We start from the raw sequence: 27,767 nt of genomic DNA, 5'->3' as shown, positions 1-27,767 counted from the left end.
TTTGCAGGAAGAAGGCAAGGACACAATAGGGTGCAGTTTCTTTTACCTTTACTTTGCTTGGTAAATGCAGTCCAGAATTCCAGATTACAAATGGAACAGAGGCTGGCCGGCCTGGAAGCCACTTTGGAATCTCTCTATGCAGATGGGTTGTGTAGTCTCCTTTTTAGCGCTTATTTTAGGTACTTGCAGTGTTGTGTTACGCTGAAGTTCCACTTGCTTGTTCTCATTTAGAACTCCCTCGTATGGCAGCTGTAGCCTTCTTCTTTTTCTGGCTCACCTGTTGCTGTTGTGTCTCTGAGTCTTATGTGGGAACAGAGCATTTACAGCTTCCTATTCCTCCGATTTCTGTTGCAGGAACATCAGTATCCATACAACCTTGGAGACCGGGCTCCAGATCATGCGCTATAGCTACAAGTGAGCTCTGAACTCTGCTCAATCTTCCAGCTCCTCTCCTCACATCCACACACGTTGCCCTCCTCACACGAACTCCCTAATTTCTCCTTCCTTGCCCCCAGAGAGCAGCTCTTCCCCCAGTTTTGGGTTCAGAGCACCCTCTGCTGGCCTGGAGTGGGATCTGTGTTGTGTGTTGTATTTAACTGATAGAGAGACCCTTCATTGCTTCCAAGCATGACATCACATTCCCTAGGAGGAAGGTAATGCCACAGTGGTGACCATACTCCTGGGGGCGCCACATTCAGCATCTAGTATGGGCAGAATTACATGCACTTACATGATTTGGCTGCCAACAATGATATCATTAATGGCTCTCTGAGGAATGTTGTTCCATAATTAATGCACATGGGCACACCTGTTAGAGGGTGAACTGTGATTAAACCAGGAGAGCACTAGGACCCTTTGGTGTTTGCCTGCTGCAGCTAAGAGCAGGTGCTGCGAGTGCCCAGGAATCTGTGTGTGCTGGGGGGTGGGGCCTAGTGTCGGCTGTCTAGAGCTGTAAGGGAAGCTTCCAGAAGAGGAAGAGAGACTGCCCTGAGAGACACTCTGTGTGTGTGGAGCAGATTGTGAAAAGCAAAGAGATTGAATGCTGTAAGAGACTGTGTACTGCAACCCTTCATATTGGGAGCCTGAGACCTTGCTGTGGAACAAAGACTGAGCGTTCTTGAGAGCTGTGTGACTGTGGAGCTCTATGGAATCCCTGATGTGATGAGCTGAGAAGCAATATTGGACAGACATTTTATACAGAAACAGGTGTATTGCTTCTAAGAGAATTTGCGAGGACTACAGTAGGAGAGACGGCATCTTGAGGCTCCAGAACTGTAAGTCCTCGGCGTTTGGGCTTGGCACCGGCCGACAAGATGAGAAACCTTGTGGTGCGGCAACTGATTGGTGCCAAACATTTGGGACTGGCTGCAGCCTATGCAATCTATATGCCCGAGAGGAGACTCACCTCAGGTTAAAGGTACCTTAGTCATAGATACCCGGGTATCCCTAGTTGAAGCACTTAAGGACCTTTGTATTATATTTATATGTATTGTTACTGTAGATTTGTGTAGGTTATACACAGTGTGCCATTCCAGGGGGTCCCTTGATATCGCTACATTCGATTTACACCTGTTCATGAGTACCTGATTTGACCTTTCTGATAGGTAAATTTATTTCAAATCCCTGTGTAATACACTTTTCAGGGTACCTTGAATTGGCATAGTGATTTCAGCTCCAGCTGAGTGAGTGTACTGTATAAGGGTATTGAATCTGTTTCTTCTATATACTGAGTTCTACTTTATCTGCTGTTTGAGTAAAAATTCTTTTGGGATTTCTACCTCAGTCTTGGTTTGTGACCCACTAGATCTTATTTGGACCTCCGGTCATTACACACCATCAAGATATGCTGGCAACTACCTGTGCAATTTCGAAACCAATGACGCCCCAGATGTGCTTGATGGGAGACAAGTCCGAAAGCGCTGCAGGCCATGGTAGTACGTTTAGACCTCGCAGTCTCCTCACAGTAACATGAGATGCAATATATGTGTTCTGTCCTTATCTTATTGAATATTGGCTCTTGGGACACTGTGGACAAACGGCTGTATCCCTGGTTCTTTAGCCAGATCTATGCAATGATAAACTGTTAGTATACGTGGAATGATTATGATTACATCATGCCACCACGTACCATAATCACTGGAAATAGGACTAGTGGGATGTTCTCTTGTGAAGACCTCTTCATGGCTTTGCCTACGTGGCCTCCAGACTAATCTTCGGCTATCATTGTTAAAAATACAAATCCCAGACTCAATGCTCAAGAGGATAGACCTCCGTAAAAGCCTCCATGCTATCTTGCTCAACACCATGATAGCCTTTGAGAGCTGTGGCATGAGGTCAATGGAACGCTTGAGCTGAATGTTTGTACAGTCATGGCCAAAAGTTTAGAGAATGACACAAATATTAATTTTTACAAAGTCTACTGCTTCATTTTTTCTAATGGCAATTTGCATATACTCCAGAATGTTATAAAGAGTGATCAGCTTAACAGCAATTACTTGCAAAGTCAATATTTGCCTAGAAAATTAACTTTATCCCCCAAAACACATTTCAACATCATTGCAGCCCTGCCTTAAAAGGACCAGCTCACATCGTTTCAGTGATTGCTCCATTAACACAGGTGTGGGTGTTGATGAGGACAGGGCTGGAGATCAATCTGTCATGATTAAGTAAGAATAACACCACTGGACACTTTAAAAGGAGGCTGGTGCTTGGCATCATTGTTTCTCTTCTGTTAACCATGGTTATCTCTAAAGAAACACGTGCAGTCATCATTGCACTGCACAAAAATGGCCTAACAGGGAAGAGTATCGCAGCTAGAAAGATTGCTCCTCAGTCAACAATCTATCGCATCATCAAGAACTTCAAGGAGAGAGGTTCCCTTGTTGCCAAAAAGGCTCCAGGGCGCCCAAGAAAGACCAGCAAGCACCAGGACCGTCTCTTAAAAGTGTTTCAGCTGCGGGATCGGGCTACCAGCAGTGCAGAGCTTGCTCAGGAATGGCAGCAGGCAGGTGTGAGTGCATCTGCACGAACTGTGAGGTGGAGACTCTTGGAGCAAGGCCTGATCTCAAGGACGGCAGCAAAGAAGCCACTTCTCTCCAGAAAAAACATCATGGACAGACTGATATTCTGCAAGAGGTACAGGGAGTGGACTGCTGAGGACTGGGGTAAAGTCATTTTCTCTGATGAATCCCCTTTTCGATTGTTTGGGACATCTGGAAAACGGCTTATTCGAAGAAGACCAGGTGAGCGCTACCACCAGTCTTGTCTCATGCCAACTGTCAAGCATCCTGAAACCATCCATGTGTGGGGTGGCTTCTCAGCCAAGGGAATGGGCTCTCTCTCAGTCTTGCCTAAAAACACAGCCATGAATAAAGAATGGTACCAGAATGTCCTCCAAGAGCAACTTCTCCCAACCGTCCAAGAGCACTTTGGCGATCAACAATGCCTTTTTCAACATGATGGAGCACCTTGCCAGAAAGCAAAGGTGATAACTAAATGGCTCAGGGAACAAAACATAGAGATTTTGGGACCATGGCCTGGAAACTCCCCAGATCTTAATCCCATTGAGAACTTGTGGTCAATCATCAAGAGACGTGTGGACAAACAAAAACCTTCAAATGCAGACAAAATAAAAGCATTGATTTTGCAAGAATGGACTGCTATCAGTCAGGATTTGATCCAGAAGTTGATTGAGAGCATGCCAGGGAGAATTGCTGAGGTCCTGAAGAAGAAGGGTCAACACTGCAAATATTGACTTGCTGCATTAACTCATTCTAACTGTCAATATAACTTTTTGTTACTCATAATATGATTGCAATTATATTTCTGTATGTGATAAAAACATCTGACAAACACACATAAAAACCAGAGGGCAGCAGATCATGTGAAAATATAATATTTGTGTCATTCTCTAAACTTTTGGCCATGACTGTAGTCCACTTTCATGCAAACATGTAGTGATCTGCTTGAGCGATAATCCAAGGTCTCTCAGTTCAAGGATTCTTTCCCACTCAATTTGCAACAAGCGGCAATAACTGCCACATCAACAAACAGGAGGCATCACACAACCATCCCACAAGACTTTATCTGATTTTTGAGTTTGCATATGGCTAAAAAATTCATTTAGTTTTGGCTTTTATGCCCCTCCCAGGTACCACAGACTGGAGATGGGTACTTGAAAATGTAATAATTTGCAGATCACAGTGACGGCTTCTACCTTCTCAATTTGCATAACCTTATGGCTTGTCTTCTTAATGGTGTAATTTAAATTTTGAGGAGTGTAATAAAACTTTAGCTTTGTAGTACTGTATTTAAAAATGAAATATGGCATATTCAAATAATTAACAATATGTTAAAGCAGGGGTGTGGCTGTGGGGATCTAAGATGGTCAATGTTCCATCAATCAGAAAAAGATGCCAAATCAAGCCTCTATGCCATCACTTTGAAGGATAGAAACATACTCCCTCCTTGTCCCCCTCATATCTAGATAAATCCTTTCAGTAGCAACTGCAATCTCCTTTCTCAGTAAAGGGAAGTCAGTCTTCACTGAATACAGATTTTGAGAATTTTGATAATAACTGATCATTTCTGGCAAAGAAAGAAGCAGATTTCTCTGATAAGATATATTACAAAGTTGGCTATTTTCATGTGTACTATTGATTTATGAAATAACAAAACAATGGTTATGCTTTAAATGGTATCTGAAAATTTTTGGTGCCATATTATATACATTCTTCTTCAATAAACTTCAGGAGCAAAAGGAAGGAAACAATATTGCTATCCAGTTTTAAGTTGTGTCTATGTGACGCGCCCCAGAGGCCGTAGGATACTCGGTACCAGGCCGGTCATCTAAAAAAGGGATGTGTCACAGTGACAGTGACCCGGTCCATGGCCCCAGGCGGTCATGTAAAAGGGGAGTATTGATTAGGGATAAAGTTTATGCAGTGATTCGTGATGCCAGATGGAGTGTCTGACTGTACTAAAGCCCGCACTGCAGATGATCCCTGGGGGAGTAGATGGTGATGGCAGTGAAGATATTTAACCCTCTCCAACCAGGGCTGACCCCCAGAGATTGTGATGGAAGTAGAAGGCATGGAATAATAAGTCAGGAGACAAGGAAAGTCACTTTATCATTTACTGTAGTTCAGGTGCAGTTCAGAGGAGATATTACAACTGTCACCAGGTTACAGTCTGTTCTGCAGAATGGGAGTTATCCTTCCGGTGTAAGCTTCCTGCTATTCCAATCCCTTCTGGTACCAAGGCTTCCCGGAGTCTAGAATTTCCAGTATAGCCACTACTCACTGTGTATTTCTCCTCTGGCAACTTGCAGCTTGGATCCTGTGTGCAGCTCAAGTTCTTTCTTGCACAATCCTTCACTGATCCTAGTTTGCTGCAGTCTTTCTGGGGGAAAACACTCTGCTGTTGGTTGTATAAACCCACACAGTCTCTCAACTTACCACCCTGCTCTGAAAGCATGGATGGCCTAGGGGCTGACTCCCTGATTCTTCTTAGCTTTGCTCCTGGAGGAAGCGCATGTCATGGCTTCCAGGAGCGTTCTCCATCTTCCTCACCTTCTTCACTGAAAGTAACACTTGACTCCTCCCCCTCGCAGTTAGGGTATGTCTGCAAAGCTCTAAGCTTCAGACAAGTAAGGGAGTGAGGTAAATTGTGTGTGTGTGTTGTGGTCTCTAGCAGAGAAAGCATAACTTCCATTGCTTACAAAACACATGCAAAACAGTACATATTTAACCATTTTGTGGCAGCAAAGACGCAGGACGCCACATATGCATCACCTTTTAGGGCTCATATTCACATGCGAGAAACTCGGACAAGTCTCACACATCAATACCCGGCATTGCCGCCGGCACTCGGATCGGAGCGTTCAGCTGCATAGAAATACATGCAGCTGAACGTTCCAATCCAATTGCTGGCGGCAGTGCCGGATATTGACGTGCGAGACTCGTCCGAGTTTCTCGCATGTGAGTATGAGCTCTTAGAGGAAAGGAGAAGTAACCATTCACAATGTCAAAGGCAGCATAAATTTCAAAAGTAATTCTTCAAGCACACACAGCAATTCCAATTTCTTAAAGGGAACCTGTCACCTGTTTTGGCCACTATAAGATGCAGCCACCGCCTTTCAGGGCTTATTTACAGCATTCAATAACACTGTAGATAAGCCCCCAGTCTGACCTGCAAGATAAGAAAAATAAGTTTTATTATAATCACCCGAGGGGGCGGTCCGGTCCGATGGGTGTCACAGGTCCGGTTCAGGCATCTCACATCTTCTTGCGATGCCAACCTCCTGCTTGCTTCCTCGCTCCTGGCATCGCACTTCTGCGTAGGCATACTTCTCTGCCCTGTTGAGGGCAGAGCAAAGTACTGCAGTGCGCAGGCGTCGGGAAAGGTCAGAGAAGCCCAGTGCCTGTGCACTGCAGTACTTTGCTCTGCTCTCAACAGGGCAGAGAAGTACGCCTGCACAGAAGTGCGATGCGAGGAGCAATGAAGCAAGCAGGAGGACAGCGTCGCAAGAAGATGGGAGGCACGGACCCGGACCTACGACACCCATCGGACTGGACCACCCCCCCTCAGATGAGTATAATAAAACTTATTTTTCTTCACTTACAGGTGGGATCAGGGGCTTATCTACAGCATAATAGCTGTAGATAAGCCCTGAAAGGCAGCGGACACAGCTCAGAGTGGCCAAAACAGGTGACAGGTGCACTTTAATTATTACTATAATTTTGGACTATGAAAGGAAGCCAAAGTAGTCACCCAAAAAATAGACTAAATATACAAACTACATTCAGGAACCTCAAGTGGCATCCAAACCTACTACCCAAGTGGCACTGATGTCTGCCAGCTCACAGACCGCTCCTGTTGGCAGTTTTACTGTTTAAGTTGACCTCATGTCAATAGAGCAGCTCTTCCTCTTCCTCACTGATGGGGCATCACTGCAGAAATCATTCTGATTGACAGCCAGCTTCCTGTAGTTAGGCAGTGAGAAGTTAACTGTCAATCAGCATGACATCGGAAGAGACACCCCATGAGCAGAGCAGAGCATAAGAGAAGACGCAGCTCTGTCTACATGAAATCACTTGGAGCCTCAGCTGTCCATGATTGCTTTGAGCTGGCAGAAATCGGCGCCAGACAGAACAGGCATGGAGTTAGAAACTACCAGTCTGCAAAGTCCCAGATGAAACATTTAACAGTGCAAACCACTGAGCCTTTGTGCTGTTCACTATTTTAATGAATGGAATTTCTAAGCTATGGTAATTCTTGGTCATCCTAAAAAAATGACCCATTTAGGCTAGGTTGACATTTGCGTTTGAGTCCGCAGTGTATCATCCGCATTCCCAAACGCGTGCAAAAACCCATGCAAATGCTTGTTTACGCAGCATTTTTTATCCGCATCATCTTATGCATGGCGCAAAAAAAGTCTGCATTTGCATGCGTGTGTATGCGTCTGTGCTTGCGCTTGTGTTGTTTATGCGCATGTGTTAGAAATTTCCAATGTTTTGCAATAGCTTTTCCTTGACATCAGACACCCAGTAGGCGTGTCTCATGGGATTTCTATACATATATATATATATATATATAAACATATATATATATATATATATATATATATACACTCACTGGCCACTTTATTAGGTACACCTGTCCAACTGTGTGTTAAGACTTAATTTCTAATCAGCCAATCACATGGCGGCAACTCAGTGCATTTAGGCATGTAGACATGGTCAAGACAATCTCCTGCAGTTCAAACCGAGCATCAGTATGGGGAAGAAAGGTGATTTGAGTGCCTTTGAACGTGGCATGATTGTTGGTGCCAGAAGGGCTGGTCTGAGTATTTCAGAAACTGCTGATCTACTGGGATTTTCATGCACAACCATCTCTAGGGTTTACAGAGAATGGTCCGAAAAAGAAAAAAAATCCAGTGAGTGGCAGTTCTGTGGCCGGAAATGCCTTGTTGATGCCAGAGGTCAGAGGAGAATGGGCATACTGGTTCGAGCTGATAGAAAGGCAACAGTGACTCAAATTGCCACCCGTTACAACCAAGGTAGGCAGAAGAGCATCTCTGAACGCACAGTGCGTCGAACTTTGAGGCAGATGGGCTACAGCAGCAGAAGACCACACTGGGTACCACTCCTCTCAGCTAAGAACAGGCATCTGATGGCTACTTTCAGCAGGATAATGCGCCATGTCATAAAGCTCGATTCATCTCAGATTGGTTTCTTGAACATGACAATGAGTTCACTGTACTCAAATGGCCTCCTCAGTCACCAGATCTCAATCCAATAGAGCATCTTTGGGATGTGGTGGAACGGGAGATTCGCATCAGGGATGTGCAGCCGACAAATCTGCGCCAACTGTGTGATGCCATCATGTCAATATGGTCCAAAATCTCTGAGGAATGCTTCCAGCACCTTGTTGAATCTCTGCCACGAAGAATTGAGGCAGTTCTGAAGGCAAAAGCGGGTCCAACCCGTTACTAGCATGGTGTACCTAATAAAGTGGCCAGTGAGTGTATATATAGACACACTGCACTGAGGAAATCCTCGTATTTGGCTGCTGTATCTAGCTGCAAGATGGATCTTGACCTGGACAGCTTCCTAGAAGATCTGGATTTACAACTGAAGTTGGCTGCTGCCTCTGCTTTTGCTTGTCAAGAACAAAGAAGAAGAGAAAGGCGGAGAAGACATCGTCGTCGTAGCTATTGGCAACACCTCATCCTTGAACTGTGAGAGAGCCGTTGAGTACCACTCTTTGTACACAGAGCTGCAGCAAAACCTGGAGAAGCTTTTTGACTACTTGAGGATGTCGCAAAAAAGCTTCCAAGACTTGCTGCTACGTGTCCAAGGATCCATCGCCAGACAGGACACACTGCTCCGTCGAGCAATTCCTGCTGAGGAATGTGTCTGGGTCACCCTGAGGTACGTGAAAACATATGGGATAAATTGAGTTACCATATACATATTTCTCATCCAAGGATACTCTCAACATACAATGTAAACCATTAAGAAAAACTAGAGAGCTTTTTTTGAATCCTATTATCTGCAATATAGAAAAAGTCAAAAACTTTTTTCCAAGACAACCTTAAAAATTATGTATATTGTCTTTATTAAGGTACAACATACATGTGAATACAAAGTTCAGAATTAGTGCTCACAATAAATAGCATACAAAAGAACAGGCAGGCAGCGTATAACCTTGAAGCACTGGAGGGTATCAATAACACATGAGACCACAAATAGGCATAAAAAAATTATAATTAAATAATAAAGTGCTTAGCGCAATCACTAGCGACCAATATACCCTATGATCTCATACAAAATATGGGGAAGGATAGAAGATAAGTAAAGGACTATGTGTCCCCCGAGGAAACCACAGCGAAACGTGCGTCGGGGCATCCGTACGCTGGAGGGGTTATTTCATGGGTAAGACTATGGGGTTTAATTATGGCACAGGGGTTTATGGCTCATGACTTACATTATTTCTAATGTCTATGAGACTTATGATTGGCGTTCAAGGCTGCTAAACTCCGTTGTCGCTCTGATGTTATACATCATATATTATAGGGACACATAGTCCTTTACTTATCTTCTATCCTTCCCCATATTTTGTATGAGATCATAGGGTATATTGGTCACTAGTGATTGAACTAGGCACTTTATTATTTAATTATAATTTTTTATGCATATTTGTGGCCTCATGTGTTACTGATACCCTCCAGTGCTTCAAGGTTATACGCTGCCCGACTGTTCATTTGTATGCTATTTATTGTGAGCACTAATTCTGAACTTTGTATTCATTCACATGTGTGTTGTACCTTAATAAAGACAATTTACATAATTTTTATGGTTGTCTTGGAAAAAAGTTTTTGACTTTTTCTATATTGTAGTTAATAGGATTCCAAAAAAGCTCTCTGGTTTTTCTTCATGGTTCACCCTGAGGTACGTAATGTTGAAAAAGAAACTCCTGTCACAAATAACCCTATCACTAACCCTATCCCTAACCCTAAGCAGTGTACTGATTTTTGTTTCTCTTTTTCTTTTACGCAGATTCCTGGCTACTGGAGAGACATTATCATCGTTACATTTCCAATTCAGGATTGGAGTATCCACCCTTTCTGGGCTTATTGTGGGCACTTGTCGTGCTTTAGTTGACATTCTGCGGCAAGAATTCCTCCCCCAACCCACAACTGAACTTTGGCTTGAAAATGCTTCCAAATTCCATGAAATTTGTAATTTTCCTAACTGTGTGGGGGCTGTGGATGGCAAACACATTATGATTATGAAACCAGCTTCAAGTGGAACAGAGTAGTTCAATTATAAAAAATACTTTTCCATTGTTCTAATGGCTATTGCGGATGCTGAGTGTAGATTTGATGCTGTGGACATTGACTTATTTGGACTAAGAAATGACTCGTAGACATTCAAAAACTCTGACATGGGCCAACGTCTGCATGGGAATTATTTTAATTTTCCGCTGCCACGACCTCTTCCCTACAATGATGGACCGCCAATGCCTTTTGTTGTTGTTGGGGATGACGCGTTCAAAATGTGTGCCAACCTCATTAAACCATACTCAAGTTGGAACTTAAATCACACAAAAAAAAATGTTCAACTACAGACTGACAAGGGCATGAAGAACCATGAAGTGTGCATTTGGATTGCTGGTATTGAAATGGCGCATTTTGTGCACATCCATTAATCTAAAAATTGACACTATTGATGTGTTGTACTGCACAACTACATCCTGGTAAAAGAGCGACCAAGCTTACAACCTGAGGAACCTGTTACATTGCATGATTACCAATTTCACCCTCTGAGAACCACAGTGGAAGTTGCCCAAATGAGGGATAATTTTGCCTGTTACTTTGTTTCAGATAATGGACATGTGGCATGGCAAGACAAAATGATTTAAGCCGCTAAGTAAAATGTACCTGTTAGGCTTAAATATACCTGTAATGTCAAATATTACATACCTGTTATGTTTAAATGTACCTGTGATGTTAAAATGTACATGTAATGTAAAAATTTACCCCTAATGTTTTCTGAGTTAATTAATAAACTACCTTCCCTCAAAAGTAAAGTGTGTTTGAGTCGACGGTGGCGCATAAAAATACAAATAACACAAGATATAGTGCAAATAAAATACAACTTTTATTTTCAAAACTTTAACAAATAGAAGGGTTAAGGTTGGGGTGATTGGCTTTTGCGTCGGGGTTTACGTGAGGGTGTGATGGGGTGGACCTTGGGGGTGTGGAGCTGTGAGGATTGGGTGATATTTGATGAGGAAGGATTTACAGGGAAGGGTCTACAGGGGAAGGGGCAACAAATTGAAGGATTGGATCAGGGATGGCAGTGGAGACATTGGGGATAGATAACAAAGTGGAATCATGCGAATCAATAGACAAACTGGAAGGAACAGACAGACACAAGGGAAGGTATTGACAAATTGGTAGGAGAGGGTGGAGGTGACGGGTTCAATGTGGGAATAGTTTTTTGGCTCTTGGTTTTTGTCCTGGTGGCAATATTTTTTTGGGATTTCGCTTATCTTGGCCGAGTGGGAGTGGTGGCCTCTGTAGCAGTCATCTGGCATGGTGCTGCAGGGGTGCTGGACTTGGCAGGGGTTCTGGATTGGGCATGGGTGCTGTAGTGGGAAGGGGTGGTGGACTGGGCAGTAGAGTGCACTGGGCAGCATCATTGATACTGCTGGCTGCATGGGTGCTGGATTCTGGAGCATGGTGGATGCTGCCCACTGCAGGGTTGATGAACTTGGCAGCATGGTCGCTCCATGAACTGGAGGCTGTGGTGGTGGCGGATAGTCCGGTGCTGTGTCAACTGGAAAGTAGATTGGCTGCTGGAAATATCCTCCAGCCTGTTGATTGTTGGTTTGTGACTGCTGCTGGGACAGCTGCTGCTGAAATGCGTGGCTGTAAGCAACCTGGTAGGCCTGAATGATGTTCAGCTGGAGTTGAGGCGTAAGGTTTTCTGACACGCTCTGCTCAATTGCAGAAAAAAATGTTGCGCCAGTCTCTCAAGTTCGGCTTCCAGGTGGGCAAGGCGTTTGTTGACTTCCTTGAACCTACTCTTCAATCTGTCAGCAATCAACCTGATCCCATCCTGGAAGACCGAGCTTAATTGCATAAACCCGGGCATGCCTAACCTCTCCCAGGCCCTCTGCCGCTGATGAGAAGACCCAGCAAAAGCAGTGGCAGAGGGCTGGGAGAGGGGAAATCTGATAGACCGGCTGCCTCCTCCCCAGCCTGTGAAGCCTGCAAGGTTGCTCCATCGCTGGTGGATGATTGGGGACTGCATCTGTTCAGTGGCTGGTAGATGAGGGACCACTTCAACAGAGGATGATCCGGGTTGTGTTGTACTGCTCCAGGTTATGTGTGTGGAAAAAAATTAAACATTGTTAAATATATATATATATATTTATATAACCTTGCAGCTGCATCACTTTGAACCCGAACCTCCTCTCTTATGTCCTTTTTGAAATGGTCCTTCATCGAGCGCCAACGGATTTTGATTCGCTTCACTGTGAAGGGGGAAAAAAATAATTAGAAAACAATGCACATCCATTCACAGGTTCACTGCCGTTTCAGACCATATTGCAATACTTACCAAAATCTATTCTGGTGCGCGGCGTGGCACGGTCCCAACCAGGCAGTAGCGATGTTGCCACTTCATCCCAGAGCTGTCAAATAACCACATTGTGGTCATGGGTGGGGTGTCCCACAACGGTACTCGCTCTTGGACAAGGTGAATAAGTTGCTTGTTGTTAATGTCGAGTGTGGCTTCTTCCCATTGGGAAATCTGTAGATAAAATAGAAAAAAAGAATTTTAAGTAAAAATGAAAAAAAATTATATTGCAACTCTGATGAAAAGAATACTTACACCCCGTCTTTCCTCTTGAGACACATGAGCCCGACGACCCTGGGAAGAATCATCTCTACTCGACTGATCCTGCTCTTCATCATTGCCAGGTACCTGTAAATAAATTAAATGATTTAACACATGTGGAGTATTGCCAGTCAATACATACCAATCAGTATAGCAAATGTGATTACATAATCTTTGTCGGGTCTACCCTGGGAAGACGTCAGTTCTTCGCTTGAGGACATTTTGAAGAGCTGGCAACAGTCAAATGAAACACTACAAAAAAGAACAGAGAAGAAAAATTAAACTTGTAAAGATCCAAAAACAATGTAGACAAAAAATGGACACAAATGCTTACATTAGAGGCAGTAGTCCAGCAGTCAGCACAGGTCAGGGACAGACGGCAGCAACAGGAGACAACCAGAGCACCAGGAGACGACCAGGAGAAAACCGCTGCACCAGGAGACAACCAGAAGACACCCACTGCACCAGAGAGTCGGCCAGTCTACAAGGAACAGAAAAGGCATTCAGAGAGACAGACATTTGCAAAGATTCTATACTTGCATAGACAGTGTTGTCCTCACCATGACAGAAAGCAGAACCAGGAGACGAACAGGAGAAAACCACTGCACCAAGAGACAACCAGGAGCAAGCCACTGCACTAGGACAGTCGACACGTCTAAAAGTAAAACAGAAAAAAAATAGTACAAAGTACAAACAGCAGTGAGAGAGACAAACATTTTCTAAGGTTCTATACTTGCATAGCCAGTGTTGTGGTATTGTCCAGAATCCAGAGAGTTATGGCCTTGCAGTGTCCACACTTCCTTTTATAGAGCTATCAATTAGCAGGTGGTTGAATCACTTCCTAGCCAACTCATTAAAATAACGCATGCGTATAGAACGCATGTGTGTACATATGTCCTTGTGTACGCATGCATTCCCATAGACAGTAATATGTTTTTTGACGCACTCATCCGCATGCGCATGAATGCGCATATTTGATGGATTTTTGCAGCTTCAAAAAATCCAACATGTTGTGTTCGCCGGACCCCACCGCACACCGAAAAACAACGCATGCGTACTCTGACGCATACAAAATGATGCAAACGCCTGCCCCTGTGTACACCATGTTAAAGATAGGTAAACATGACGCATACGGATTGCTGCTGATGAAACGCTGCGCAAACAGACGCTAATGTGAAACCAGCCTTAGTTGTAAAGACTTTGCTTTATCATTTGCAAAGAAAATATGCAAGAAATTCACTGCTTTACGCATAATTAAAAAAAATTTTCATTAATAAAATAGTGTTTAATTTTAGAAAAATATACAAAAATACAGAATAGTTGTCATTGGAATGTAATACAATGCATATTTGTCCTTGTTGGCAATGCCAAGAATCTCATGTCTGGAAGTTCTCTCAAATAGTTTAGATAAGTTGAATTAGTGGCCTTTAAAGGACTTTGGAAAGTCTGATGTCTATTCATTCTATTTATTTGCAGTATGTCATAGGGTCTTCTTGCTGTGCTCCTGTACAGATAAAGAACATGGCTGGTTGAATTAATTGACAGATGGATGATTACAATTTTAACTCCTTATCTTCCTTTTTTAGACTTGTGGACAGGACAGCCTTGTAGGGAGGACAATATGAAAATTAATTCTCAGTGCAGAGATATATCATATTCCCTGACTGTAAAAGATCTTTTGCTATCAAATAACTTCGATTTGGTAAGATTTACATTAATTTAAAAGCAGGCTTTTTTTAACCAAAATGTTATATTATTTGCATTTTAATGCTCTACACCTCACTTTTTTATTTGCAATGATATTCTCAAAGCAGCAGCCTAGCTTCCCATCAAGTAGTCGGAATTCTGGGACTTGTGGTGAATTATTTCTGACTGAAGATGAAAAGAAACTTCTTTCAAAGGAAGGGGTAGTTCTGCCTACTCAACTACCACTTACAAAGGTAATATGCATCACAGTAGTGTTTGATGATTAGTGATGATTTTTCATAATAATGGAAATACACTGCATATTATTAATACATAAGAGGTCAGGCTGTGTAATTTTACTTTACAGTACACTGTGAGATGGCTATTTCTCAATAAGCAATGCAGATACCATGACATTTTAACAAATTAAAAATCTAGTATAGGTCATAACCCATCAGTATCATGCTACAGGCAGTGATGGCAGTACAAAAAGAAAAGGTCATTCCATCCATTCATCACTAATGTGCAGGGTTCCCACAATCTTTGAGGCATGGTAGGTTCAGAGGTTTAACTTACACCTGGACCAGAGGCGTAGCTAGAGTTTTGGTTCAGGGGGGTCGAAACTTCTGAGTTGGCCCCTAACCAGGTAACCTTGATTACAACTGGGTGACGCACCATAATAGTGGAGGAGAACCTCAGCAGTTGATGGCGCTGTTGCTGAAAATAATCTCTATATAAAGACCAATATTGATATTACCGCCATATGGTCAGTGGTAGATACCAGTCCTACAGAACATATAAGAGATCACAGTACAGTTACAGATAATGACTTAGAATCATAGAATCATAGAATCGTAGAATTGGAAGGGACCTCCTGGGCCATCTGGTCCAACCCCCTGCTCAAATCAGGATTCGCTAAATCATCCCAGTCAGATGTCTGTCTAGCCTCTGTTTGAAGACTTCCATTGAAGTAGAACTCACCACTTCTCGTGGCAGCCTGTTCCACTCATTGATCACTCTAACTGTCAAAAAGTTTTTTCGAATATCTAATCTGTTAGAATGTACAGAAAACTGAGTTCAAAACAAGCCCAGTCACTACAAACAAAGTATTCAGCACGAAGACAAAGAGTTTTTTAAACGTGCAAAAATTCTTTTTATTCAATTTTAATAAATACATATATACTAAAAAAGGCGAACATACAGATGAGAGGATATGTAAGGTGATAGAACCAAAGCACAGACCACCCAACACATTAGATGATCACATTGAAAAAGTCTCCGTTCAAATAAGGTGATCAATAACAAAATGGGTGCATATAAAATTAATGCAACCCAAATACCAGTAAATTAGTAGTGAATTTTATATCATGTCATTAGTTCACCTTAATGAGCAAGGAGAGGGTACATATAGTGGTTAGGCCTCATTGCCTGCTATCTACTCCACGTCCCCTCCCTCAAATCCATGGACAGTTGACCAATGAGACAACGTGAACATTATCTTACCCATGTGGGTGGTCGGATGGTCCTGCTTATGCCCCGACGCGTTTCGCTATAAGGCTTCCTCGGGGGGCTGTGTGACCGGTATTATGGCAATTTAGGGCTATTTATACTGTCCATAGCATTTGAAAAAGTGCGTGGTCATTTAGACCGGCGCATGCGCAGTCAGCGTCTTCCTCCCGCTATGTCACTTCCGGTTAAACCGGAAGCCGCAATGCATCATCGTCCCAATGGTAACACAAAGGGGGCACAGCCATCGTAGCCTGCACACGCACGGTCGACACCTATGTCCCGCGACGTCATTTCCGGCCATCCCAGCCTGCGTTGCTATCGCTGTCCCAGAGGTGGCAGCAGCAACCAGACCCACTGTCTAGCCTCTGTTTGAAGACTTCCATTGAAGTAGAACTCACCACTTCTCGTGGCAGCCTGTTCCACTCATTGATCACTCTAACTGTCAAAAAGTTTTTTCGAATATCTAATCTGTTAGAATGTACAGAAAACTGAGTTCAAAACAAGCCCAGTCACTACAAACAAAGTATTCAGCACGAAGACAAAGAGTTTTTTAAACGTGCAAAAATTCTTTTTATTCAATTTTAATAAATACATATATACTAAAAAAGGCGAACATACAGATGAGAGGATATGTAAGGTGATAGAACCAAAGCACAGACCACCCAACACATTAGATGATCACATTGAAAAAGTCTCCGTTCAAATAAGGTGATCAATAACAAAATGGGTGCATATAAAATTAATGCAACCCAAATACCAGTAAATTAGTAGTGAATTTTATATCATGTCATTAGTTCACCTTAATGAGCAAGGAGAGGGTACATATAGTGGTTAGGCCTCATTGCCTGCTATCTACTCCACGTCCCCTCCCTCAAATCCATGGACAGTTGACCAATGAGACAACGTGAACATTATCTTACCCATGTGGGTGGTCGGATGGTCCTGCTTATGCCCCGACGCGTTTCGCTATAAGGCTTCCTCGGGGGGCTGTGTGACCGGTATTATGGCGATTTAGGGCTATTTATACTGTCCATAGCATTTGAAAAAGTGCGTGGTCATTTAGACCGGCGCATGCGCAGTCAGCATCTTCCTCCCGCTATGTCACTTCCGGTTAAACCGGAAGCCGCAATGCATCATCGTCCCAATGGTAACACAAAGGGGGCACAGCCATCGTAGCCTGCACACGCACGGTCGACACCTATGTCCCGCGACGTCATTTCCGGCCATCCCAGCCTGCGTTGCTATCGCTGTCCCAGAGGTGGCAGCAGCAACCAGACCCACAGAGCTGGTCTGAGCAGAGCATCGGGAACAACGGGGCAGCTGAGCAAGCTCCTCTGCGGTCGATGGAGAATGGGAGACTGCTGAATGTGCGGCTCTGGATCCCTGCTGTGCAGTTGCAGGAACCCGACGCCTAACATTCCCTATACACAGTATGCTCTCTTATACACAGTATAATGCCCCCTCACTGTATATATATTGATTCCTCAGTATCCCCCAAACTGTTTAATGGCTCCAACACTGTATGATGGCCCCATCACTGTAATCTTCACACTGTATAATGGCCACTGTTATGATTGGGTCACCGAGGAGGAAAGCAAGACCACGCTAAGCCACAGAGAAACAGAGAGGTTGGTAACTAAGTGGATTGCAGACCCCTGATCCTATCCACATGACTAGCAGTAGCCGTGGAGCATACCTACGATGATCCTAGACGCCTCGACACAGCCGGAGAGCTAAATAAGCCTAAAGCAAGAAATGGGAAAACTAAACTGCCCCAGAGCAGACCCCAAAGGAATAGATAGCCCCCAAACATATATTGTCGGTGAGACAAGATGAAAACACAAACACAGGTAGGAAAATAGACTGAGCAAATGATGGGGCCCACACTAACTAGACAGGACAGGAAAGGAAGGACACTGTCTGCAATCACGCAAAAAACCCTGCAAAAAATGTCCAACACGTCTGATAGAAAAATACTGAAGTCGCACGACTTCGCCCACTATATCAGCACTCTGGTATATTCTGAAAGCAGAGCAAAAAGCGGCCAATCTAATAAGGGACAAAAACAAACTGGCACAAGCAGTAACATATGGATGGAGATTCAGCACAACCCCAGCCGGAGCTGGCTGACCACACAAAACTGAAATAGACAAAACCAGATCAAATGAGAACAATAGCAACAGAACACTTAGCTAAGCATGCAGGGAACTGAGCTGGAAACTAAGACCTCAGGAGGCAGGAAAAGATCACCAGCAGGGATAGAGGGAGTCGGCTGTCTTAAATCCAGTCAGAAACTCCAGATCTCCAATCGTCCTTCTCATTATCAGGTGGCAAGCCTCTGTTAATCAGATTAGCTCCATTACCCTCACTAGTAACCAGAGGTAGGCCAGAAAGTGAATTCATAACAGGCCCCCTAGATAGCCTCCATATAGTATATTACACCAGATAGTCCTCAATATATGATAATGCAGCCCACATAGGCAGACTATAGTATAATGCACTCCCCATAGGCAGACTCTGTAATATAATGCACTTCCCATAGGCAGACTATATAGTATAATTCACCCCCTATAGGCACCCTATGTAGTATAATGCAGTCCCTAATATAATGCACCACCATAGGCAGCCTACTGTATATAGTATAATGAGGCCCCTAATATAATGCACCCCCATAGGCAGCCTATATAGTATATTTCAGCCCCTAGTATAATGCACCTCCATAGGCAGTCTCTACAGTGTAATGCACCCCCATAGGAAGTCTCCATAGTGTAATGGAGCCCCTAATATAATGCACCCCCAAGGGCAGACTCCATAGCATAATGCATCCCCATAGGCAGCATCTATAGCATAATGCACCCCCATAGGCAGCCTGTATAGCATAATGCACCCCCATAGGCAGCCTTTATAGTGTAATGCAGCCCCTAATACAGTTAGGTCCATACATATTTGGACAGAGTCAACATTTTTCTAATTTTGGTTCTAGACATTACCACAATGAATTTTAAACAAAACAATTCACATGCAGTTGAAGTTCAGACTTTCAGCTTTCATTTGAGGGTATCCACATTAAAATTGGATGAAGGGTTTAGGAGTTTCAGCTCCTTAACATGTGCCACCCTGTTTTTAAAGGGACCAAAAGTAATTGGACAGATTAAATAATTGTAACTAAAATGTTCATTTCTAGTACTTGGTTGATAAGCCTTTGTTGGCAATGACTGCCTGAAGTCTGGAACTCATGGACATCACCAGACGCTGTGTTTTCTCCTTTTTGATGCTTTGCTAAGCCTTCACTGTGGTGGTTTTCAGTTGCTGTTTGTTTGTGGGCCTTTCTTTCATAAGTTTAGTCTTTAACAAGTGAAATGCATGCTCAATTGGGTTGAGATCAGGTGACTGACTTGGCCATTCAAGAATATTCCACTTCTTTGCTTTAATAAACTCCTGGGTTGCTTTGGCTTTATGTTTTGAGTCATTGTCCATCTGTAATATGAAACGACGACCAATCAGTTAGGCTGCATTTGGCTGGATCTGAGCACACAGTATGGCTCTGAATACCTCAGAATTCATTCGGCTGCTTCTGTCCTGTGTCACATCATCCATAAACACTAGTGACCCAGTGCCACTGGTAGCCATGCATGCCCAAGCCATCACACTGCCTCCGCCATATTTTGCAGATGATGTGGTATGCTTTGGATCATGAACTGTACCACGCCTTCGCCATACTTTTCTCTTTCCATCACTCTGGTAGAAGTTGATCTTGGTTTCATCTGTCCAAAGAATGTTCTTCCAGAACTGTTCTGGCTTTTTTAGATGTTTTTTTAGCAAAGTCAAGTCTAGCCTTGATATTCTTGATGCTTATGAGTGGCTTGCATCGTGCAGTGAACCCTCTGTATTTACTTTCATGCAGTCTTCTCTTTATGGTAGATTTGGATATTGATACGCCTACCTCCTGGAGAGTGTTGTTCACTTGGTTGGCTGTTGTGAAGGGGTTTCTCTTCACCATGGAGATTATTCTGCTATCATCCACCACTGTTGTCTTCCGTGGGCGCCCAGGTCTTTTTGCATTGATGAGTTCACCAGTGCTTTCCTTCTTTCTCAGGATGTACCAAACTTCCTCGGACGGCTGTGTGACCGGTATTATGGCCATTTAGGGCTATTTATACTGTCCATAGCATTTGAAAAAGCGCGTGGTCATTTAGACTGGCGCATGCGCAGTCAGCGTCTTCCTCCCGCTATGTCACTTCCGGTTAAACCGGAAGCCGCAATGCATCATCGTCCCCATGGTAACACAAAGGGGGCACAGCCATCGTAGCCTGCGCACGCACGGTCGACACCTATGTCCTGCGACGTCATTTCCGGCCATCCCGGCCTACGTTGCTATTGCTCGCCCAGAGGTGGCAGCAGCAACCAGACCCACAGAGCTGGTCTGAGCAGAGCATCGGGAACAACGGGGCAGCTGAGCAAGCTCCTCTGCGGTCGATGGAGAATGGGAGACTGCTGAATGTGCGGCTCCGGATCCCTGCTTTGCAGTTGCAGGAACCCGACGCCTAACATTCCCTATACACAGTATGCTCTCTTATACACAGTATAATGCCCCCTCACTGTATATATATTGATTCCTCAGTATCCCCCAAACTGTTTAATGGCTCCAACACTGTATGATGGCCCCATCACTGTAATCTTCACACTGTATAATGGCCACTGTTATGATTGGGTCACCGAGGAGGAAAGCAAGACCACGCTAAGCCACAGAGAAACAGAGAGGTTGGTAACTAAGTGGATTGCAGACCCCTGATCCTATCCACACGACTAGCAGTTGCCGTGGAGCATACCTATGATGATCCTAGACGCCTCGACACAGCCGGAGAGCTAAATAAACCTAAAGCAAGAAAGGGGAAATCTAAACTGCCCCAGAGCAGACCCCAAAGGAATAGATAGCCCCCAAACATATATTGTCGGTGAGACAAGATGAAAACTCAAACACAGGTAGGAAAATAGACTGAGCAAACGATGGGGCCCACACTAACTAGACAGGACAGGAAAGGAAAGACACTGTCTGCAATCACGCAAAAAACCCTGCAAAAAATGTCCAACACGTCTGATAGAAAAATACTGAAGTCGCACGACTTCGCCCACTATATCAGCACTCTGGTATATTCTGAAAGCAGAGCAAAAAGCGGCCAATCTAATAAGGGACAAAAACAAACTGGCACAAGCAGTAACAGATGGATGGAGATTCAGCACAACCCCAGCCGGAGCTGGCTGACCACACAAAACTGAAATAGACAAAACCAGATCAAATGAGAACAAAAGCAACAGAACACTTAGCTAAGCATGCAGGGAACTGAGCTGGAAACTAAGACCTCAGGAGGCAGGAAAAGATCACCAGCAGGGATAGAGGGAGTCGGCTGTCTTAAATCCAGTCAGAAACTCCAGATCTCCAATCGTCCTTCTCATTATCAGGTGGCAAGCCTCTGTTAATCAGATTAGCTCCATTACCCTCACTAGTAACCAGAGGTAGGCCAGAAAGCGAATTCATAACAGGCCCCCTAGATAGCCTCCATATAGTATAATACACCAGATAGTCCTCAATATATAATAATGCAGCCCACATAGGCAGACTATAGTATAATGCACTCCCCATAGGCAGACTCTATAGTATAATGCACTTCCCATAGGCAGACTATATAGTATAATGCACCCCCTATAGGCACCCTATGTAGTATAATGCAGTCCCTAATATAATGCACCACCATAGGCAGCCTACTGTATATAGTATAATGAGGCCCCTAATATAATGCACCCCCATAGGCAGCCTATATAGTATAATTCAGCCCCTAGTATAATGCACCTCCATAGGCAGTCTCTACAGTGTAATGCACCCCCTAATATAATGCACCCCCATAGGCAGTCTCCATAGTGTAATGGAGCCCCTAATATAATGCACCCCCAAGGGCAGACTCCATAGCATAATGCACCCCCATAGGCCGCATCTATAGCATAATACACCCCCATAGGCAGCCTGTATAGCATAATGCACCCCCATAGGCAGTCTCTATAGCATAATACACCCCCATAGGCAGCCTCTATAGTGTAATGCAGCCCCTAATACAGTTAGGTCCATATATATTTGGACAGAGACAACATTTTTCTAATTTTGGTTCTAGACATTACCACAATGAATTCTAAACAAAACAATTCACATGCAGTTGAAGTTCAGACTTTCAGCTTTCATTTGAGGGTATCCACATTAAAATTGGATGAAGGGTTTAGGAGTTTCAGCTCCATAACATGTGCCACCCTGTTTTTAAAGGGACCAAAAGTAATTGGACAGATTAAATAATTGTAAATAAAATGTTCATTTCTAGTACTTGGTTGATAAGCCTTTGTTGGCAATGACTGCCTGAAGTCTGGAACTCATGGACATCACCAGACGCTGTGTTTTCTCCTTTTTGATGCTTTGCCAGGCCTTCACTGCGGTGGTTTTCAGTTGCTGTTTGTTTGTGGGCCTTTCTTTCAGAAGTTTAGTCTTTAACAAGTGAAATGCATGCTCAATTGGGTTGAGATCAGGTGACTGACTTGGCCATTCAAGAATATTCCACTTCTTTGCTTTAATAAACTCCTGGGTTGCTTTGGCTTTATGTTTTGAGTCATTGTCCATCTGTAGTATGAAACGACAACCAATCAGTTAGGCTGCATTTGGCTGGATCTGAGCACACAGTATGGCTCTGAATACCTCAGAATTCATTCGGCTGCTTCTGTCTTGTGTCGCATCATCCATAAACACTAGTGACCCAGTGCCACTGGTAGCCATGCATGCCCAAGCCATCACACTGCCTCCGCCATATTTTGCAGATGATGTGGTATGCTTTGGATCATGAACTGTACCACGCCTTCGCCATACTTTTCTCTTTCCATCATTCTGGTAGAGGTTGATCTTGGTTTCATCTGTCCAAAGAATGTTCTTCCAGAACTGTTCTGGCTTTTTTAGATGTTTTTTAGCAAAGTCAAGTCTAGCCTTTTTATTCTTGATGCTTATGAGTGGCTTGCATCGTGCAGTGAACCCTCTGTATTTACTTTCATGCAGTCTTCTCTTTATGGTAGATTTGGATATTGATACGCCTACCTCCTGGAGAGTGTTGTTCACTTGGTTGGCTGTTGTGAAGGGGTTTCTCTTCACCATGGAGATTATTCTGCGATCATCCACCACTGTTGTCTTCCGTGGGCGCTCAGGTCTTTTTGCATTGATGAGTTCACCAGTGCTTTCCTTCTTTCTCAGGATGTACCAAACTGTAGATTTTGCCACTCCTAATGTTGTAGCAATTTCTCGGATGGGTTTTTTCTCTTTTTGCAGCTTAAGGATGGCTTGTTTCACCTGCATGGAGATCTCCTTTGACCACTTGTTTCCTTCACAGCAAAACCTTCCAAATGCAAGCACCACACCTCAAATCAACTCCAGGCCTTTTATCTGCTTAATTGAGAATGACATAACGAATGGATTGCCCACACCTGTCCATGAAATAGCCTTGGAGTCAATTGTCCAATTACTTTTGGTCCCTTTAAAAACAGGGTGGCACATGTTAAGGAGCTGAAACTCCTAAACCCTTCATCCAATTTTAATGTGGATACCCTCAAATGAAAGCTGAAAGTCTGATCTTCAACTGCATCATAAAATTCATTGTGGTAATGTCTAGAACCAAAATTAGAAAAATGTTGTCTCTGTCCAAATATATATGGACCTGACTGTATAATGCACCACCATAGGCAACCTCTATAGTGTAATGCAGCCCCTAATGTAATTCACCCCCATAAGCAGCCTCTATAGTGTAATGCAGCCCCTAATATAATGCACCCCCCCTAAGGCAGCCTCTCTAGCATAATGAAGCCTCATAGGCAGACCCTATAGTATAATGAAGCCCCATTAAAAAAATAATAATTAAATACTCACCTCTCTTGCTTCTTTTAACTCCACTCCTCCGAGCTCCCACTCATCTCTGGACCACAGGTGCCGAGTAGTGATGTCAAATGTAACACAGGTATTCAGATGCAGTGACACAAAAGTACAGAGCAGGGCTTATCAATTACTTACTTTGTCAATACAGGGGTAACCACCTCACAGGGAGCAACAAGGAATAAACAGGTAAAGAATGAGGGGTAAATAGGAAGAGAGTAGTACAGAACTACAGTAAATATATTAATACCACTTAGCGTGACTCGGTTGTCCGTTTATTTTCCTGAGCCAGATGGTTGGTTGCCGGCTGAGGCCGGTTCTGAGTTCTTTAGGCTTTCCCGCCTCACAAGTCAGTCTCACTTCTAGCAGCAGGTGGCGGTCACCGGTCTTACCTGTTGAGCCCCTAGTCCATTATGCTGCAGCACAGCAGAGTGGAATCCACCACAATCCTCCGCTCAGCGTGCGTCCCTTCGCAAACCCGCTTTAACCTGGGAGTCCTCACTGCACCTGGCCGCGATCACTACTATGCAGCCTATCGCTCCCTGCAGCCCGGCGCCAGTCCTCACTGTCTCCGCTCTCTGGCAGGATGCCCCCTCCTTTCCCATGCAAACCCTTTTTTACCTCCCTGGTTTGAAACGCCCCTTCTACACAGGTCAAGGGTCTGCTCCGTCTTCAAACTTCTTCCCCCCTGCAACACTAGATTCGGCCCCAGCATTTCTGAACCCGAAGCCCTAAAAGCAACCACAGCCCTGTCTTCTCTACACCATCATGCCCGCTGTCAGTGCCAGTGACATCAGGCGCTGACAGGGGGATGATGGGAGGGGGAGCGTAATGCTCCTTCTCTCATCAATGCGGTCAGCTGTATCGGCCGATACAGTTGAACCTACGATGATGGGGGGGGGCACTGCTGGCTCCTGGCCCTCGGCGCCTACTCTGGGGCCCCTTAATGGCCGGGTGGCAGTGCAGGGAAAACGATTCTCCCTGCATTGCCGCAGATTTCACGAGAGTATAAATAGTATAATAGGGACCGACACATCTTCTACTACAGCCAACCCAGCAAATGAGCACCCAACAAGGAGTGTACACATTTCCAAAAATTAGTGGAAGACAGCAATAAAGTGGAATCAATTTCACAAGAGAAGAAATAGTATAATAGAGAGCGACATCTCTTCCACTACTGCCAACCCAGCAGATGGACACCCAACCAGGAGTCTACTCATTTCTAAAAATTAGCGGAAGAAAACAATAAAGTGGCATCAATTTCACCACAGTAGAAATAGTATAATAGGGAGCGACATCTCTTGAACTACAGACAACCCTTCAGATGGACACCCAACCAGAAGTGTTCACATTTCCAAAAAAATTAGAGGCAGAAACCACCAAAGTGGCATAAATTTTATGAGAATAGAAATAGTGTAATAGGGACCGACACATCTTCCACTACAGCCAACCCAGCCGATTGACACCCAACCAGGAATGTACAAGTTTGTGGCAGACACCATTAAAGTGGCATCAATTTCACTACAGTAGAAATAGTATAAAAGGGAGAGACATCATTTCCACTACAGCCAACCCAGCAGATAGACATCCAACCAGGAGTGTTCACATTTCCAAAAATTAGTGGCAAGCACAACCAAAGTAGTATAAACTTTATGAGAGTAGAAATAGTGTAATAGGGACAGACACATCTTCCACTACAGCTAACCCAGCATATGGACACCCAACCAGGAGTGTATACATTTTTAAAAATTAGAAGCAGACATCACCAAAGTGGCACAAATTTCACAAGGGTAGAAATACTATAATAGGGACACACACATCTTCCACTACAGCCAACCCAGCAGATGTACACCCAATCAGGAGTGTTCACATTCCCAAAAATTAATGGCAGACACCACCAAAGTGCCATCAATTTCACAAGAGTAGAAATAGTATGATAGGGACCGATACATCTTCCACTAGAGATAACCCAGCATATGGACACCCAACCAGAAGATTTCCAAAAATTAATGCAGACACCAGTAAAGTGCCATCAATTCTATGACAAAATAAATTGTTTAATAGAAAGCGACACATATTCCACTACAGCCAATCCAGCCGATCGACACACATTTCCAAAAATTAGTGGCAGACAGCACCAAAGTGACATAAATTTCACGAGGGTAGAATGTGTATAATAGGGACCGACACATCTTCCACTACAGGTAACCTAGCAGATGGACACACAACCAGGAGTTACAAATTTAAAAAAATGTGGGCTTGACAGCACCAAAGTAGCATCGAATTCACGAGAGTATAAATAGTATAAAACGGACCAATACATCTTCCACTACAGCCAACCCAGCCGATGGACAAGGAGCGCACACATTTCCTAAAATTAGTGTCAGACACCACCAAAGTGGTATAAATTTCATCAGAGTAGAAATAGTGTAATAGGGACCGACACATCTTCCACTACAGCTAACCCAGCATATGGACACCCAACCAGGAGTGTATACATATCCAAAAATTAGTTACAGACACCACCAAAGTTGCATAAATTTCACGAGAGTATAAATAGTATAATAGCGACTGACACATCTTCCACTACAGCCAACCAAGCAGATGGGCTCCCTACCAGGAGTCTTCAAATTTTAAGAAATGGGGGCCTGACATCAACAAAGTATCAAAAGAATGACCGTCACTTCCAAACAGAAACCAGGTGTAAACAGGTGCTTACTAAGGGTAGTGATTAGAGTTGAGCGACTTTGGTCGGATAGGGTTTCATGAAACAAAATTTGTTTCAGATGAAACTCGTCCGACTAGAGCAAAAAAAGTCGGAGTTTCGTCCGAAACTCGACCCCAATGCAAGTCAATGGGGAATAAAAGTCGCCATTGAGCAGATGACATTCATCCGCTCAATGGCGACTTTTATTCCTCATTGACTTGCATTGGGGTCGGGTTTCGGACGAAACTCCGACTTTTTTTGCCCTAGTCGGACGAGTTTCATCTGAAACAAATTTTGTTTCATGAAACCCGATCCGACCAAAGTCGCTCAACTCTAGTAGTGCTATCCATATACAACCAAAAAATAAAGTAGCACTCTGTAGCGCTATAGCATGCAAACATGAAATATGAAACTTGAACTGTATTACTGCACTAGACAATATGAAAAACTGAGAATGCTTAGCGCATAAATTGGTCAATTCATGTGTACCCGGCAGCCACGATAAGGTGATTCTCGTTGCTGGGACATGCCTAATGTGAATCCTCTTTTAGACTAAAGTCTACATCTCTATGGGAAGGTAGGGTCCTGCAATATTTTAAAATGCCTGAGGCTGAATTGGCCAATTTATGCACTAAGCATTCTCATTCGCGTGTCCCCTTCCAAGGCTGGAAGCATCTGGCAAAATGTTGTCTTATAATATGGATCTAACAGAGTGGCAACCCAGTAGTCAACACTTATTTCTAATCATAATTGTAAGGGGATCATGTTGCAGATAGTGATGCTTGTTTCCTACGTCTCTTCCTGCCAACCACGAACAATAGAGAGGGGATGATTATCTGCTTCATCTCCAGACAGTTGCTCACGTTTTCCTCTATGTTCCTTGGATCTTGCACTTTCACTAATAGTTTGTCTGTTATCACCAGCCCGCTTCGATTGCAGTAGTCCACCCTCCCTTGGCATCATCAGCACTAACCATCTTAGTAGCCATTTCAAAACATAATATGTG

General features: G+C 43.8%; 1 protein-coding gene across 6 annotated transcripts in view; it reads left to right on the top strand.

Moving 5' to 3' along the window:
• The window catches only part of LOC141075867 (cyclic AMP-responsive element-binding protein 3-like protein 3), a 227,420-nt gene that overhangs the window by 104,190 nt on the left and 95,463 nt on the right, over positions 1 to 27,767 (top strand). For 4 of the 6 annotated variants that reach the window (XM_073563031.1, XM_073563029.1, XM_073563032.1 and 1 more), the window contains 2 exons: positions 14,498 to 14,613; positions 14,723 to 14,851. In XM_073563031.1, the coding sequence (XP_073419132.1) occupies positions 14,498 to 14,613; positions 14,723 to 14,851 (245 nt within the window). The remainder of the gene's footprint in view (positions 1 to 14,497; positions 14,614 to 14,722; positions 14,852 to 27,767) is intronic. The other 2 variants (XM_073563030.1, XM_073563028.1) reach the window with 1 other exon arrangement.

Source organism: Dendrobates tinctorius, unplaced genomic scaffold (genome assembly GCF_039654945.1).
Source record: "Dendrobates tinctorius isolate UK_male_01 unplaced genomic scaffold, ASM3965494v1 ptg000377l, whole genome shotgun sequence".
Taxonomy (NCBI): Eukaryota; Metazoa; Chordata; class Amphibia; order Anura; family Dendrobatidae; genus Dendrobates; species Dendrobates tinctorius.
This window is presented reverse-complemented; position numbering and strand designations above follow the sequence as displayed.